This window comes from Chrysochloris asiatica, unplaced genomic scaffold, assembly GCF_000296735.1.
Source record: "Chrysochloris asiatica unplaced genomic scaffold, ChrAsi1.0 scaffold00210, whole genome shotgun sequence".
NCBI lineage: Eukaryota > Metazoa > Chordata > Mammalia > Afrosoricida > Chrysochloridae > Chrysochloris > Chrysochloris asiatica.
In genome coordinates, this window is record NW_006408728.1 from 3,395,541 (window position 1) to 3,409,568 (window position 14,028).

A 14,028-nucleotide genomic window follows, 5' to 3' on the forward strand; every position below is an offset into this window, starting at 1 on the left:
CTGTCTGCGCTGATTCTGGACGCTCTCCGTTCCAGACTGGAAGGAAGGAAAAATAATCTGGCGCAAACCCGGATACTGGGGTGGAAGGTCAGAGAAGGGGGAAAGGGAGATCCGAAAGGGGAGGAACAATCCGCTTTATGTCCACCGTGAGGCAGCCGAGGACAGCCTCCCTGATTTTCTCATTTGAGTAGTTAAAAGTTCTGTTTCCACTCGGGCCTTGCGCAACTACGAATGAAAAGAAGTTGCAGGAGGTAAGAGCGGCGGAAAGAAACAGTCACTTTGTCACGTGGTCCAAGAATCCACGCATAAAAGGGAAGTTCCTCTCCGTTAGCTTACAGTTGTCAAAGGACTTAGGCGAGCGTCAGGGGTACGCCCAGGAACTCCTCAATAGCGCCTCTTCCAGCTCTGCAGCTCCGAGTCCAGACTTAGACATCTCCGCCTACCCTCCACTTCGCCGCCGCGGCCGCCTCCGAGATGCTCGTCCGCGTCCTGCTGCTTTGTGCGGCCCTGGCGCTCAGCTACGCAGGTGAGTGCCTACTCCGGCACAGAGATTCCACTCTGACTCCCTGGTCCTTCCCGCTAAGTGCTGAACACTCCCATCTGAATACTAACGTTGTACAAAGCTAGACACAGCTGAGTATGTAAGGCGTCTGGGTGCCTATCCCAGCTCTGCCTTCAGTTCTGGTCATCATGGACCAGTTTTTTAACCCGTCTCTGTAAAGTTTTTCTCCTCTGCTAAATAAGAGGCGATTGTCATGATACACGATTCATATATATATGAAATACTTGTGTATGTTGCGACCTATTGTAATTGAATGGGAATAATTTTGAAATATGATAGTGTTTATTTGCCCCAGGAAAGTCCAGATGATTGTATTTTAAGATACAAAAAATATTTTTAAATATTTATCTTGAAAATTGTCCTAATTTTTTTATACTAATCCATCCATTCTAACTTCGAAACTGCTACATATTTGTAGCTTCCTATAAATGCCAATTTAGAGACCTAAACAGTTTCTAAGAAAAAGGCTTAGTGATTTCTGTTCTCAGGTTGAATGTGCTATCTATCACTCTTAGGATAGGAAATAGGCCTTTGTAATTTATAATCCTTCTGAGAGGCAGATTTGTTTGTTTTTAATTGTTTTCCCGTGACCTCCTGTACAGTTCTTTATTATTGGAAAATTGACGCATGGTAAGTAAAACTTTTCAACGTTGAAGTGAATATAAAGACCCTGAAGAATTGATGTTATGTTGTTACTTTATTGTAGCTAATCCTTGCTGTTCCAACCCATGTCAAAACCGAGGTGTATGTATGACCACAGGATTTGACCAGTATAAATGTGATTGCACCCGGACAGGATTTTATGGTGAAAACTGTTCAACACGTAAGTTTATCCTTGGGTTCCCTTATTTGATGGAGCCCTGTTAATGATTATTTTACAGACTTTTTTTTTCTTAATAATGAGTTATGTTAATTTTTCCCTCCTTTTTTTTTCCTTTTTGCAGCTGAATTTCTCACAAGAATAAAATTATTACTGAAACCTAATCCAAACACAGTGCACTACATTCTTACCCACTTCAAGGGAGTTTGGAACATTGTTAATAACATTCCCTTTCTGCGAAATGCCATTATGAGATATGTATTGACTTGTAAGTATTAATCTGTTTCTGAGATTTTCAGCTTCCTAGAAGAAAAGTGTCCTTTATATTTATTGTAGATTACTAAACTTAATCCCAAAATGCATTTCCAACTGTGACAAAATGACTTTCAATATACCTGTTATGTATGGCTTCATGTTAATGGCCGAAAAACCATATAAACATGAGTCTTACCCTGTTTGAATTGTTCTGTTTCCAAGTCATATTCTACTCATGGCACCTCTTTTCTCTTTTACCACCATCCCTGCCAATTTGAAAAATAATTAGGATCCAGTTGTTTCTTAAGTGGTAGTAAGCCACAGAACTGTTCTGAATGTGTAGCAACCATTTTTTTTAATGGCTGATTTTTATTTGGATAAATAAACAAACACACACCTTTCTAGAACTGTAAAGCGAATACCATGCCAACCATTCCTATTATTTACAACTTAGGTGGGTGGTTGTCTGAAAAATCAAAATAGCTTGATTGCAAGATTACAATGTAAAGTATATGGTGGTGGTGGTGGTGGTTATGTGCCATGGAGACTATTCGGACTCATAGCAACCCTGCATAGGGTTTCTGAGGCTGTAAATCTTTACAGATGCATAAAGCCACATCTTTCTCCCATGGAATGGTCTGGTAGTTTCGAACTGCTGTTCTTGAGGTTAGCAGTCCGACTCCTGACCACTACACTAACAGAGCTCCTTATGTATTATTAAAGATGCATTACAATGAATCATTCTTTTCTCTTTTTTTATTTTAAATGGCAATTTGACTTGAAAGTATAGTTTTAAAATATAGTTTTGATCACTGAACTTGAATTCAGTCTTTTGTGTCACTTCCCTTATAATATGGGAATTTTTTTTTTTTCTTGAATATTTCAGCAAGATCACATTTGATTGAGAGTCCACCAACTTATAATGTTCACTATGGCTACAAAAGCTGGGAAGCCTATTCTAACCTCTCCTATTATACCAGAGCCCTTCCTCCTGTCCCTCATGACTGCCCCACTCCTGTGGGGGTAAAAGGTAAGTTACAGCAAGCACATGATTTCATTGCACTGGGATGTGAACTAAAGTCTTAAAAATTCTATTTTAGATTAGTATATTTTTCCTTTACTGTGAATATCTATGAAGAGATTTATTTTTAAAACTGTGAATCCATGTAAACTATTTCACGATAGTGCAAATGAGCATTTGGGTATAATGTTTTAATACTTTTAAATTATTTAATTAAAATTCAATGAATACTAGTTATGTAGAAAAATAATTCAATAATATATTGTTCCTCCATATCATAGAGTTGTTTTATATTACAATCGTGTTTACAATTTACTCTAAGTAGAGTGCTCTGGGAAATTGACAAATCACTGTTTGCTTCCCTGCGTATATGAATTTTTACCATAACTTGCTCATCTTTCAGGGAAGAAAGAGCTTCCAAACTCAAAAGAGATTGTGGAAAAATTTCTCCTGAGAAGAAAGTTTATCCCTGATCCCCAGGGCACAAACATGATGTTTGCATTCTTTGCCCAGCACTTCACCCATCAGTTTTTCAAGACAGATCATAAACGTGGACCAGCTTTCACCAAAGGACTAGGCCATGGGGTAAGAGAGAATCAAATTAGAATCATAGCATATCAAAATGAAGTACTAACATTAAGGGAAAAGCAAAAACAAACTATTATTTGTCACACCCTCTTTTAAAATAATTCCCTAAGAGGCTCTGTAGGATAAACTTAGGTAGACAAGGAAGGTTTGAACCTAACCAAGGCCTGTGGTTCAGGCTCACCCCCACTCCTTGGAAACCTATACGAGGTCGGTATGAGTCAGAACTGACTTGACAGCATTTAACAACGACATAAAACCCTCATGGAGTCTTCCACTTTAATTCACTTATCTGGTTAGACATATGTACATACATATTGGAGATTCTTATTATTTTCACTATTTATAACTTGGCTTTTATATTTTAGGATAAAATACTTTTCACTGCAAAATATTCTGCCTTTAAAAACATTTTAGTACTTAGATTATACTACTTATAAGTACTATAAAATAAGATTTTTATAGCATTATTATTTTCTCTTGGATTTCAATAACAGAGCTTCAATATAGCATTGCATTCATAATAAGTTTTCCAAGGCTTTCTCTTAAAATATTGTATATAATTATATGGAAGTATATGATATATTTGGATGTAGGGCTATAGGCTAAGTACTGGACTGCTAAGCACAAGGTTGGCAGTTTAAGCCCACCAGTCACTCTTTGGAAACCCTATACAGGGTCATTATGAATTGAAACTCATTCAACAGCACTTAATAACAACAACAACATAAGTCCCATATAAGATATTAATGCAGTTGACCACAAAATGTAGTTTGTGGATTCAGTGGCTAAGCAAATTGATGTATTTTGAGGTTATGATTTAAATGTGTGTTTATTGTAAAATGTTAATTGAAAGAATAACTCCAGCAGTAAGACATTTTTTTTTTACTTCCATAATTTTCTAGGTGGATTTAAATCATGTTTATGGTGAAACTCTAGACAGACAACATAAACTACGTCTTTTCAAGGATGGAAAACTGAAATATCAGGTATGTTCCATTTGAATATTAAGAATTAGTTGGATTCACCACCCAGCTCTGTATTTCAAAATCCTTAATCATAAAAAAAATTTTTTTTCCTAACTCTTTTAAAATTAATGCTTACTTTGTCACTGTTACTTTTTAGATCATTGATGGAGAGATGTATCCTCCCACAGTCAAAGATACTCAGGCAGAGATGATCTACCCCCCTCATGTCCCTGAGCACCTTCAGTTTGCTGTGGGGCAAGAGGTCTTTGGTCTGGTGCCTGGTCTGATGATGTATGCAACAATTTGGCTTCGGGAACATAACAGAGTATGTGATGTGCTTAAACAAGAACATCCAGAATGGGATGATGAGCGTTTGTTCCAGACAAGCAGACTAATACTGATAGGTAAGTAAGAAGAGAAAATAATTTAAATAAAACCCTCTTGGCCAGAAAAAAAGATTCTGTTATCTTTGCAATGTTTGAGTAATTCTGGGGGAGTGTAGTGAATGTTAAGTTGCATGCCAGTATTCATTCAGAAGAGTCCATATAACCACATTTTTAATGTGGTTGGGTAATGGGTAATATCTTGGCATTATCAAGGCAATAATATGGACTTCTGGGGTTGTGCTACAGGAGAAGCATTGGACTGTGAACCACAAGGTCAGCAGTTCAAACCCACCTGCTGATCCTTTGAAACCCTGTACAGGATTGCTATGAGTCGGAACTGACTCAACAGCACTCAACAACAACAACAATAAATAATAGAAGTGAAGAAATACCAAGTTAATAAAATTTGGTCTCATAGTTGCTTGAAAGTTTCTAATCAGAAACAATAATATTCTTCATTGTTTTTGTGCAAATAGGAGAGACTATTAAAATTGTGATTGAAGACTATGTGCAACACTTGAGCGGTTATTACTTTAAACTGAAATTTGACCCAGAGCTGCTTTTCAACCAAGATTTCCAGTACCAAAACCGTATTGCAGCTGAATTTAATACACTGTACCATTGGCATCCTCTTCTGCCTGACAACTTTCAAATTAATAACCAGGAGTACAACTATCAACAATTTATCTACAACAACTCTGTTTTGGTGGAGCATGGACTTACTCATTTTGTTGAATCATTCACCAGGCAAATTGCTGGCAGGGTAAGCATTATTATTGAAAAACAGAACAAAAGACTAGTCAGTAACTTTAGATTTTCTGTCACAGAATTGATTATTTTTCAATTTAATAAAAGAGTAATTCATTTTCTAATAAAATATTTTTCTTAAAATAGGTCTAACGTTTGTTTCTAAATGTCTAGACTAAAATTTTAGACTACTTTTGCCAAGAAATACCTTTAAAAAGACGTTTTCAAAACTTTCTATAATCCTATTGTGATGAAATATCTTACAGATTTTTAATTCTAAAAGACAAAATGGGTATAGATTGATGTCCCATTGAATTTTAAGCATAGCTTTCACTAAATGTCTATAAGCATCTTTTCAGAAGAGTTAGTTGAGGTCTCACTAAGAACAGCAGTGTTACTTACCTTGTAACTAAGGAATGCTTTTAAAAGGAAGTTGTAACTTCCATTTAGCTAATAATTTTGTTTTACAATTTAATTCATCTTCCACAGGTTGCTGGTGGCAGGAATGTTGCACCTGCAGTACAAAAAGTAGCACAGGCTTCTATTGACCAGAGCAGAGAGATGAAATACCAGTCTCTTAATGAGTATCGCAAACGCTTTATGATGAGGCCCTATTCATCATTCGAAGACCTTACTGGTGAGAAATGGTTTAACCTCCTTAAAAGAATCAGGGTTCAAATTGAAACAACAAATAAGCAAATTGAAATAGGGGTTTTTTTGTTTGTTTGTTTGTTTTTAATGCTACATTGGTTGAATCTCTCTCTTTGTCACCTTTACAGGAGAGAAGGAAATGGCAGCAGAGTTAGAGGCACTGTATGGTGATATTGATGCTATGGAGTTATACCCTGCCCTTCTGGTTGAAAAGCCTCGTCCAGATGCCATTTTTGGTGAGACTATGGTAGAACTAGGAGCACCGTTCTCCTTGAAAGGACTCATGGGTAATCCTATCTGTTCTCCTAACTACTGGAAGCCTAGCACTTTTGGTGGAGAAGTAGGTTTTAAAATCCTCAACACAGCCTCAATACAGTCTCTCATCTGCAATAACGTGAAAGGCTGTCCTTATACTGCATTCAGTGTTCCAGATCCACAGCTCACCAAAACAGTCATCATCAATGCAAGTTCTTCCCACTCCAGACTAGGTGATATCAACCATGCAGTACTGTTAAAAGAACGGTCTACTGAATTATAGAAGTCTTTAAATCGTATTTATTTATTTATATGAACTGTTTCCTCTAACTTAATTATTTAATATTTATATTAAACTCTTCATGTTACATCTTCTGTAACAGAAATCAGTACTCCTGTTGTGGAGAAAGGGATCATACTTGGAAACATTTTTGTGTATTACTACTTTGAAGATGTATTTTATTTTCCATGACAATTTGTGATGTAATAAGAGCTAAAGCAAAAACAGAACAAAAACAAAAGACATTAGCATAAATGTTGTTAGCAAGATGGAAAAATGTTGTAAGTTTTTACCCAGTATATTTTCCATGATGCATTGGAAGCAACTAACATTTGGAATACTGAAGAAGTTCTAGACATTTATCTGTTATCAATTAAACAAAAAAGTACAGGTGCTTTTTAAAATTAATTTCTAAATCAGACATTAGCAATAACTTCATGTCATTTAAAAATAATATTGAAAAAAATTTTAATTTTATTTCCTGTACTAAAGTACTTGTACTTCTATCAATAGAAGGAGCTGTCATAAATGTAAATCTAGAAAATCAGTGCACATTATTGAATAAAACATTGAATAAGAGATATTGATTTTTTTTACTAGGAGTGAAAATTTACTTAATCTTGCTGTTACAACTTCCTTTTAATAATATTGAAATGCCAAATGTATTAAGATGGTGGAGCCACTGTAGACAAATCTTCAATGAAAATCAGAACAATGTATGTTAGAGACTCTATGATTAGCAATAAACAAAATCTAAAGCAGTAAAAGATTCTTAAAAATAAACAATAACAAAGAAGAGAACCAAATTATAGCTCAACTCTTGAAGGAGAGAATTCTATTAATGAGTACTGCAGGCCTGGCACTCAACAGATTTTGCTGTGAGATTACTCGGTTACTGAGCTGGACTTGGGTAACACTTTATTTTTTTAGATTTATTATTCTACAGTGTTACTTAGCAAAATCAATAATGCAAAAAATAAAGTAGCATAGGTCTTATAGAGTACCTGTGAAAAATACTTAAATTCATTTCACACTTCAATTCATTGCAGTCTTAATTAAGCCAATTATATGCATTTATTTGAATCAAGCCTGACGACCTAAATGCTGCTCCTTTTATTTTCTCATAGCCATCTTCTAAGAAAAACTCAATTCTGATCATTTTACCTCTTCCATTTTGATTTCCTGATTTTAAGATTTAAGTTAGTCTTTCTTTTTACTATATTTCCTTACCTGAATTTTTTACTGTATTTCCTTAGCTAAACTTTTACAAGTTTTCAGGGAAACCTCAGCTCAGAACTACTATTTAATGCCTCTTGTGTCCCTGTGTGGTGTTTTAAGATAAGTACTGGACAGCTAACCTCAAGATCAGCAGTTCGAACCCACCAGCAACTCCTCAGAAACCCTATACAAGGTGGCTATGAGTCAGAACTGACTCTACCACATTTAACAATAACAGCTAGAAGACGAAATCCCTGGTTTTCCATTGGAAGTTTAAGTCTACCCAGAGATACCTCAGAAGAAAGACCTGGTAATCTACTTCCAAAAATCAGCCCTTGAAAGCCCTATGAAGTACAATTCCACTCTGACACACAGGGACAGACTCAAAGGCAGTTAGTTTGGTTAAGACGACCAACAGAAGGAAATAGCTCTTCAAAAGACAGTAGAATATGAGCTTACTTTAACTGAAAGAGAATGTTGCTTATAATTAAATATAATTATCTGTGGCATTGTAGGATAAGCACTGAACTGCTAACCATAAGGTCGGCAGTTCAAAACCCACCAGCTGCTCTATGGGAGAAAGATGAGGCATTCTCTTCCCATAAAGATTTACAGTCTCTGAAGCTGTATAATAGGGTTTCTATGAATTGGACTTAATGGCAATGGGTTTGGTTTTTGAGTTTGTAACCAAAAAGGGTTTGTTGTTGTTGTTAAGTGCCATTGAATCATTTCTGACCCTGTATAGGCTTTCCAAGGAACAGCTGGTGAGTTGTTCAAATCTTGCAGTTCAAACTGACTTTGCAGTCCAGCACGTAAACTCACAGCACCATAGTGTCTTAGAAAGAATTATAGGGGTTCTTTACAGGAAGGAAGGAACATTCCTTATCTAAAGAACCCCCTTTTTTGTTTAAAGAATAATAATAATAACAATCCTGACTAGTTGCCAGCAATATGATTTTTCTTTGTTTCTACATCTCATTGTCAGATGACATTTTCTGGTACTGTATATTACTTAATTTATTGAAGATTATTTATGTTTTATTAGAATGTAATGTAAAATGTGGGTAAGCCTGCAATTGTTGATTTTTTGTCAGTTGTGTCAAAATCAATGTTTTTATTTTGAGATACCTCTCTAAATTATGTAAAAATATCAAGAGAAATTATTGTATTAAGATTTGTGAATAAATGATACCTTGGCTTAATTCTAGTATAATTAAATAATTAAAGATAGATTTCTTGTCGTTAAGTTTTGTCTGTCCACCAGTCCACAGAGAGCATTGTGTTCTCATGAGCCTGGATGTGCCATAATACTGACCTTGTATGCAATCTTTGAAGAATATATGGGTACTTCATTAATTCATTCAACAATAATTTTAAGGAATATTCTGTATTATGGGTTTTAGTATTTTTAAACAAAGCACTAATTATAGATAAAAATCAGTGTTTCTGTAAATAACAAAATAAAAATAAAAATGTGTGTCTCCGGGAAATGGGAGAGTATGAAATAAATATTGAAGAGAAATAACTCAGGGGAATTTTTCTTTTAAGATTTTATGTTTAACAGGTTTAATGTTAAAAAAGAAATAGTTAATGTTAATTTAAAATTGTAATTCCACTGATCTTTGAAAAAGAAAGCTTGTTTTTTTGACATCAACCTGCTGACTGAACCTGGGAGTTGGGGATCTATATGTGAATGTATGGAGTCCTGGTGTGGTGCTGTGGGTTAATGCACTGGATTGCTTTGAACCACAAGGTTGGTGGTTCAAGCTCACCAGCCACTCCTTGGAAACCCTATACAGGGTCACTATGGGTCGGAACTGACTCAACGGCACTTAACAACAATATGTGAGTGTTTTGGTGCCTCAGAAACTGTGTATTTAAATTAACTTATGTCAAAAAGAAGTTTTGAAATAAATTTCTGTTTATTTTTGTACTATTTAAGAATTGAAAAATCTGTTATGAAAATAAATTTTGATTGTCTCTATATATCTTTGTTTGACAAATGATTTCTTTAATACATTTCCCTTTAAATGAACCACTGATTTGTGTTCTTCTAGCAGTTCAAAACTAAACTAGCCCTTAATTAAATGGCTCTACCCTCAGTCATAGAGGCCTCTCAAGGCCACTATTTAAATTCTCTTATTCAATAAGGAGCTCTGGTAGCATAGTGGTTACGAATTGGGCTGCGAACCTTAAGGTCAGCGGTTCGAAACTACCAGCCGCTCCGCGGGAGAAAGATGAGGCTTTCTACTCCCGTAAGGATTTACACCCTCGGAAACCCTGTACAGGGTCGCTATGGGTCGGAACCGACTCAACGGCACTTAACAACAACAACAACAACATTCATTGCAATAGTGGAGTCCTCATGTGGCACTGTGGGTTAATGCACCAGACTGCAAAGCTGTTTGAACTGCAAGGTTGGCAGTTCAACCTCACCAGCTGCTCCTTGGAAATCCTATCCAGGGTCACTATGGGTCGGTATCGACTTGACGGCATTCAACAACAATTCATTGCAATATTGTGTTAAAAATTGGTGTGGTTTGTGCTATATGAGATGGAAGAAAGCTGGAGTACATTTCCTAATATAGAAGAAGGTGTGGGTGTGGGGGACCAAGTATACAAATATCAAAGAGTAAAAATAAATGTTTAGAAGGAGTTACAAAATATTAAAGGAAATTCAAAATAAGGTGTGGTGTTGTGGGTTAATGTGCTAGACTGTACAGTCGGTTTGAACTGCAAGGTTGGTGGTTCAAGTTCACCAGTTGCTCCTTGGAAACACTGTAGAGGGTCGCTATGGGTCGGAACCGACTCAACGGCACATAACAACAACAACAACATTCTTAACTGGGCAAATAGTTGATGCCATAAGTACCTGGCTCACTAGTTTCTGTTGTTTACCTACTCTTAATATTTTGGTAAGTTCAATATCCACATGAACCACATATTTAACATCATACTTGGTCTCTCTTTTCCTTGAATTTCCCTATGCCAGTGATGTCTTCTTTCCACCATCTTTCCCATGATCACACAGACCCTGATCTCATCATCATAAATGACTGTGTTGTTGTTAGGTGCCGTTAAGTCAGTTGCAACAAATAACAATCCTATGTACAACCAAATGAAACAATGCCCAGATCTTCACCATCAACTTCACAATCATTCATATGTTTTAGCCACAGTGTCAATCCACCTTGTTGAGGAGCTTCCTTTTTTTCACTGACCCTAGACTTTACCAAGCATAATATCTTTCTCTAAGGACTGGTCCCTCTTGATAAACATGTCCAAAGTTTCACCATCCTTGCTTCTAAGGAGTATTTGGGCTGCACTTTCTGCCACAGATTTTTCTTTTTTACTCTTTTGGCAATTCATGACATATTTAATAATCTTCACCAACATTACAATTCAAACTTCTTCCTTAGTCTTCTTATTCATAGCCTGCCTTTCAAATTAATATGAGGTGATAGAAAATACCAAGACTTGGGTCAGGTGTACCTCCAACCTCAAATTGACATCTTTACTTCTCAACACTTAAAAGGAAACATTTTCTATAGACTTCCCAATTCACTACATCATTTGATTTTTATAATATTTATAATAATGTAAATAATAACTATAATTAAAAAATAATACTGTTGCTTCCATGAACATTGACGATGGATGGATGAAATCTTTGACAACTTCAATCTTTTCTCCATTTAATCATGATGTGCTTGTTGGTTCAGTTTTGAGGATGGTTTTCTTTACACTGAGATGCTGCACAAGACCTTTTTAAAGTGTGGAAGAGCAAAAATGTCAGCTTGAGGACTAAGGTGTGCCTGACCCAAGCCATGGTATTTTCAATAACCTCATATGGATGCAAAAGCTGGACAGTGAATATGGAAGACCATAGAAGAATTGATGCTTTTGAATTATGATGTTGGAGGAGAATATTGAAACTGCCATGGGCTGACAGAAAAACCAAGAGATCCATTTTGGATGATGTGCAGCCAGAGTGTTCCTTGGAGGCCAAGATGACCAAACTTTGTCTCTAACACTTCGGATATATTGTCAGGAGGGACGAGTCACTGGAGAAGGATATCATGTTTGGTAAGGTGGAGGGTCAGAGAAAAAGAGGAAGACCCCAGAGAGATGGATTGGACAAGTGGCAGCAACGACGGACTCAAGCATGCAACAGTAGTGAGGTTGGCCCAGGATCTGGCAGTGTTTTGTGCTGCTGTGCATAAGGTCGGTACTGACTTGATGGCACCTAACAACAACAACAACATCATCACTCAGTCTTTATTATAAGCTCTTCCTCCTTTACTGTATATGCATAATGGCATATCTTGATCCATCCTTCTGTTCTCTAGCTGTACTTCTTTCCAGGTTTAAAACACTAATTAATAACTCCTAAGCTTGTGTCTGGTAGCGTAGTGGTTATGAATTGGACTGCTAATAGCAAAGTCAGCAGTTCAAAACTACCAGCTGTTCCACGGGAGAAAGATGAGGCTTTCTGCTCCTGTAAAGATTTATAGCCTTGGAAACCCTGTGCAGGGTCGCTATGAGTCAGAACTGACTCTATGGTACTTAACAACAACAACAAAAGCTTGTGTAACCAGGACTAATTACAAATTGCCAATTGACAGCTTCTCTACTCAAATTATAAATTCAGTTGCTTATTTTACGTCTCTATATCTCATAACTAAAATAATACTTTCCCACAGTGAAGGCACCACCATTACTTCATCTTTAATTTAAAAATCTTCTGTTCCCTCACCTTTACAGCCAATCCAGCAGCAATCCTATCAACTATCCCTGCAAATGAACACTAAATTTGGTACCTGTTCTCCAATTCCATTACCACTAACTTAGTCACAGAAATAGTCTCTCAATTTGTTTTTCTTCTTCTATTATTTGCCTCTTTCCAGACCTTTCTCTTGGTTGTAGTAAGTATGATCAGTTTGGACCAAGATATTTGGTATCAAGGATGTGTGAGTTAAAATCAATGCATACTGTTTTACATTTCATGTTTTCATATAACATGTGATGCAGAATATTATTTGGAGATTGTTGTTGTTAAATGCTACCAAGTCAATTCTGACTCATAGCAACCCTGTGTAGAGTTTCCAAGGAGTGGTTGGTGACTTTGAACAGCCAACCTTGTAGATCAAACAGACCTTGTGGTCCAGTTCTTATCCTACCAGGACTATTTTATTTGGAGGTTTTTGTTGTTGTTGCTGTTGTTAAGTGCCGTCGAGCCAGTTCCGACCCGTAGCAACTGAGTATAGGGTTTCCGAGGAGAGGCTGGTGAGCTTGAACAACTGCCCTTGTGGTTCAAACTGACCTTGCAGTCTAGTGTATTAACCTATAGCATTCTACCATGTAATAAATTAAGAACACATGTTACAAAATCTAGAGTTGCTGTTGTTTGCCATCCAATTGGTTCAGACTTACAGCAAACTGTATCGTATTTCTGAGAATGGCTGGTGTTAAAGGAAAGCATTTAAAAAGCTTTTCAGTATTGCTATAATTCATCATTCTAAATATAGCAATATGAATCACTGTAACTCCTTGGTATTTGCTGTGTGACAGTTGGAAAGCAAGAGTGTTTTTGTGTCAACAGTCAGGACCGGATTAACACATTCTAATGATCAAACTAAGTCAAATAATAATAGACCTCCAAAGGTATTATTTTCACTAAAATGAACCAATAAAATTAAATCTTTTTTTTTCATCCTTTCAGTGAGGGCCACTTCTTCCAGATACTGTGGTAGGCCTTTTAAAAGACTTCTTGCTTTTCTCTTGCATTCTGAGATAATACATCTAGAAATAAAAATTAAAAGAAATTTAAATTGTCAAATTATTTAAGATACACCATAGAAAGATGCCAGTGTATTTTGTGTCAAAAAATGGTTTCAACAACTAATGTATTTTGATCTCTATGAAATTTTTTCACTACTAATCTGTCAATTTGATATACTGTGGTAGTATGTGTGTTGCTTTGATGCTGGAGGCTATGCCACCGGTATTTTAGGTATTAACAGGGTAACCTATGGTAAACAGGATTTAGAAGAGTTTCCAAACTAAGCTAGATCTACAATATACAGAGGCAGACAACTTTTGAAAGTTAGCCTCTAAAAACCTATGCTTTGACAGAGGATACCGCAAGGTCCGCAGTTCGAAACTACCAGCTGCTCCGCGGAGAAAGATGAGGCGATCTGCTCCCGTAAAGATTTACAGCCTCGGAAACCCTGTTCAGGGTCGCTATGGGTCGAAACCGACTCGACGGCACTTAACAACA

The 14,028-nt window shown here is 36.4% G+C and overlaps 1 protein-coding gene across 1 annotated transcript; it reads left to right on the plus strand.

The window, feature by feature from the left end:
* The first annotated feature begins 474 nt into the window (after nucleotides 1-474).
* On the plus strand, nucleotides 475-6,533 carry PTGS2 (prostaglandin-endoperoxide synthase 2 (prostaglandin G/H synthase and cyclooxygenase)). The gene is made up of 10 exons (XM_006872695.1): nucleotides 475-526; nucleotides 1,269-1,385; nucleotides 1,507-1,650; nucleotides 2,524-2,667; nucleotides 3,062-3,243; nucleotides 4,149-4,232; nucleotides 4,369-4,615; nucleotides 5,074-5,360; nucleotides 5,834-5,981; nucleotides 6,124-6,533. The coding sequence occupies exons 1-10, from the start codon at nucleotides 475-477 to the stop codon at nucleotides 6,531-6,533; spliced, it is 1,815 nt and encodes a 604-aa protein (XP_006872757.1).
* Nucleotides 6,534-14,028: the final 7,495 nt, after the last annotated feature.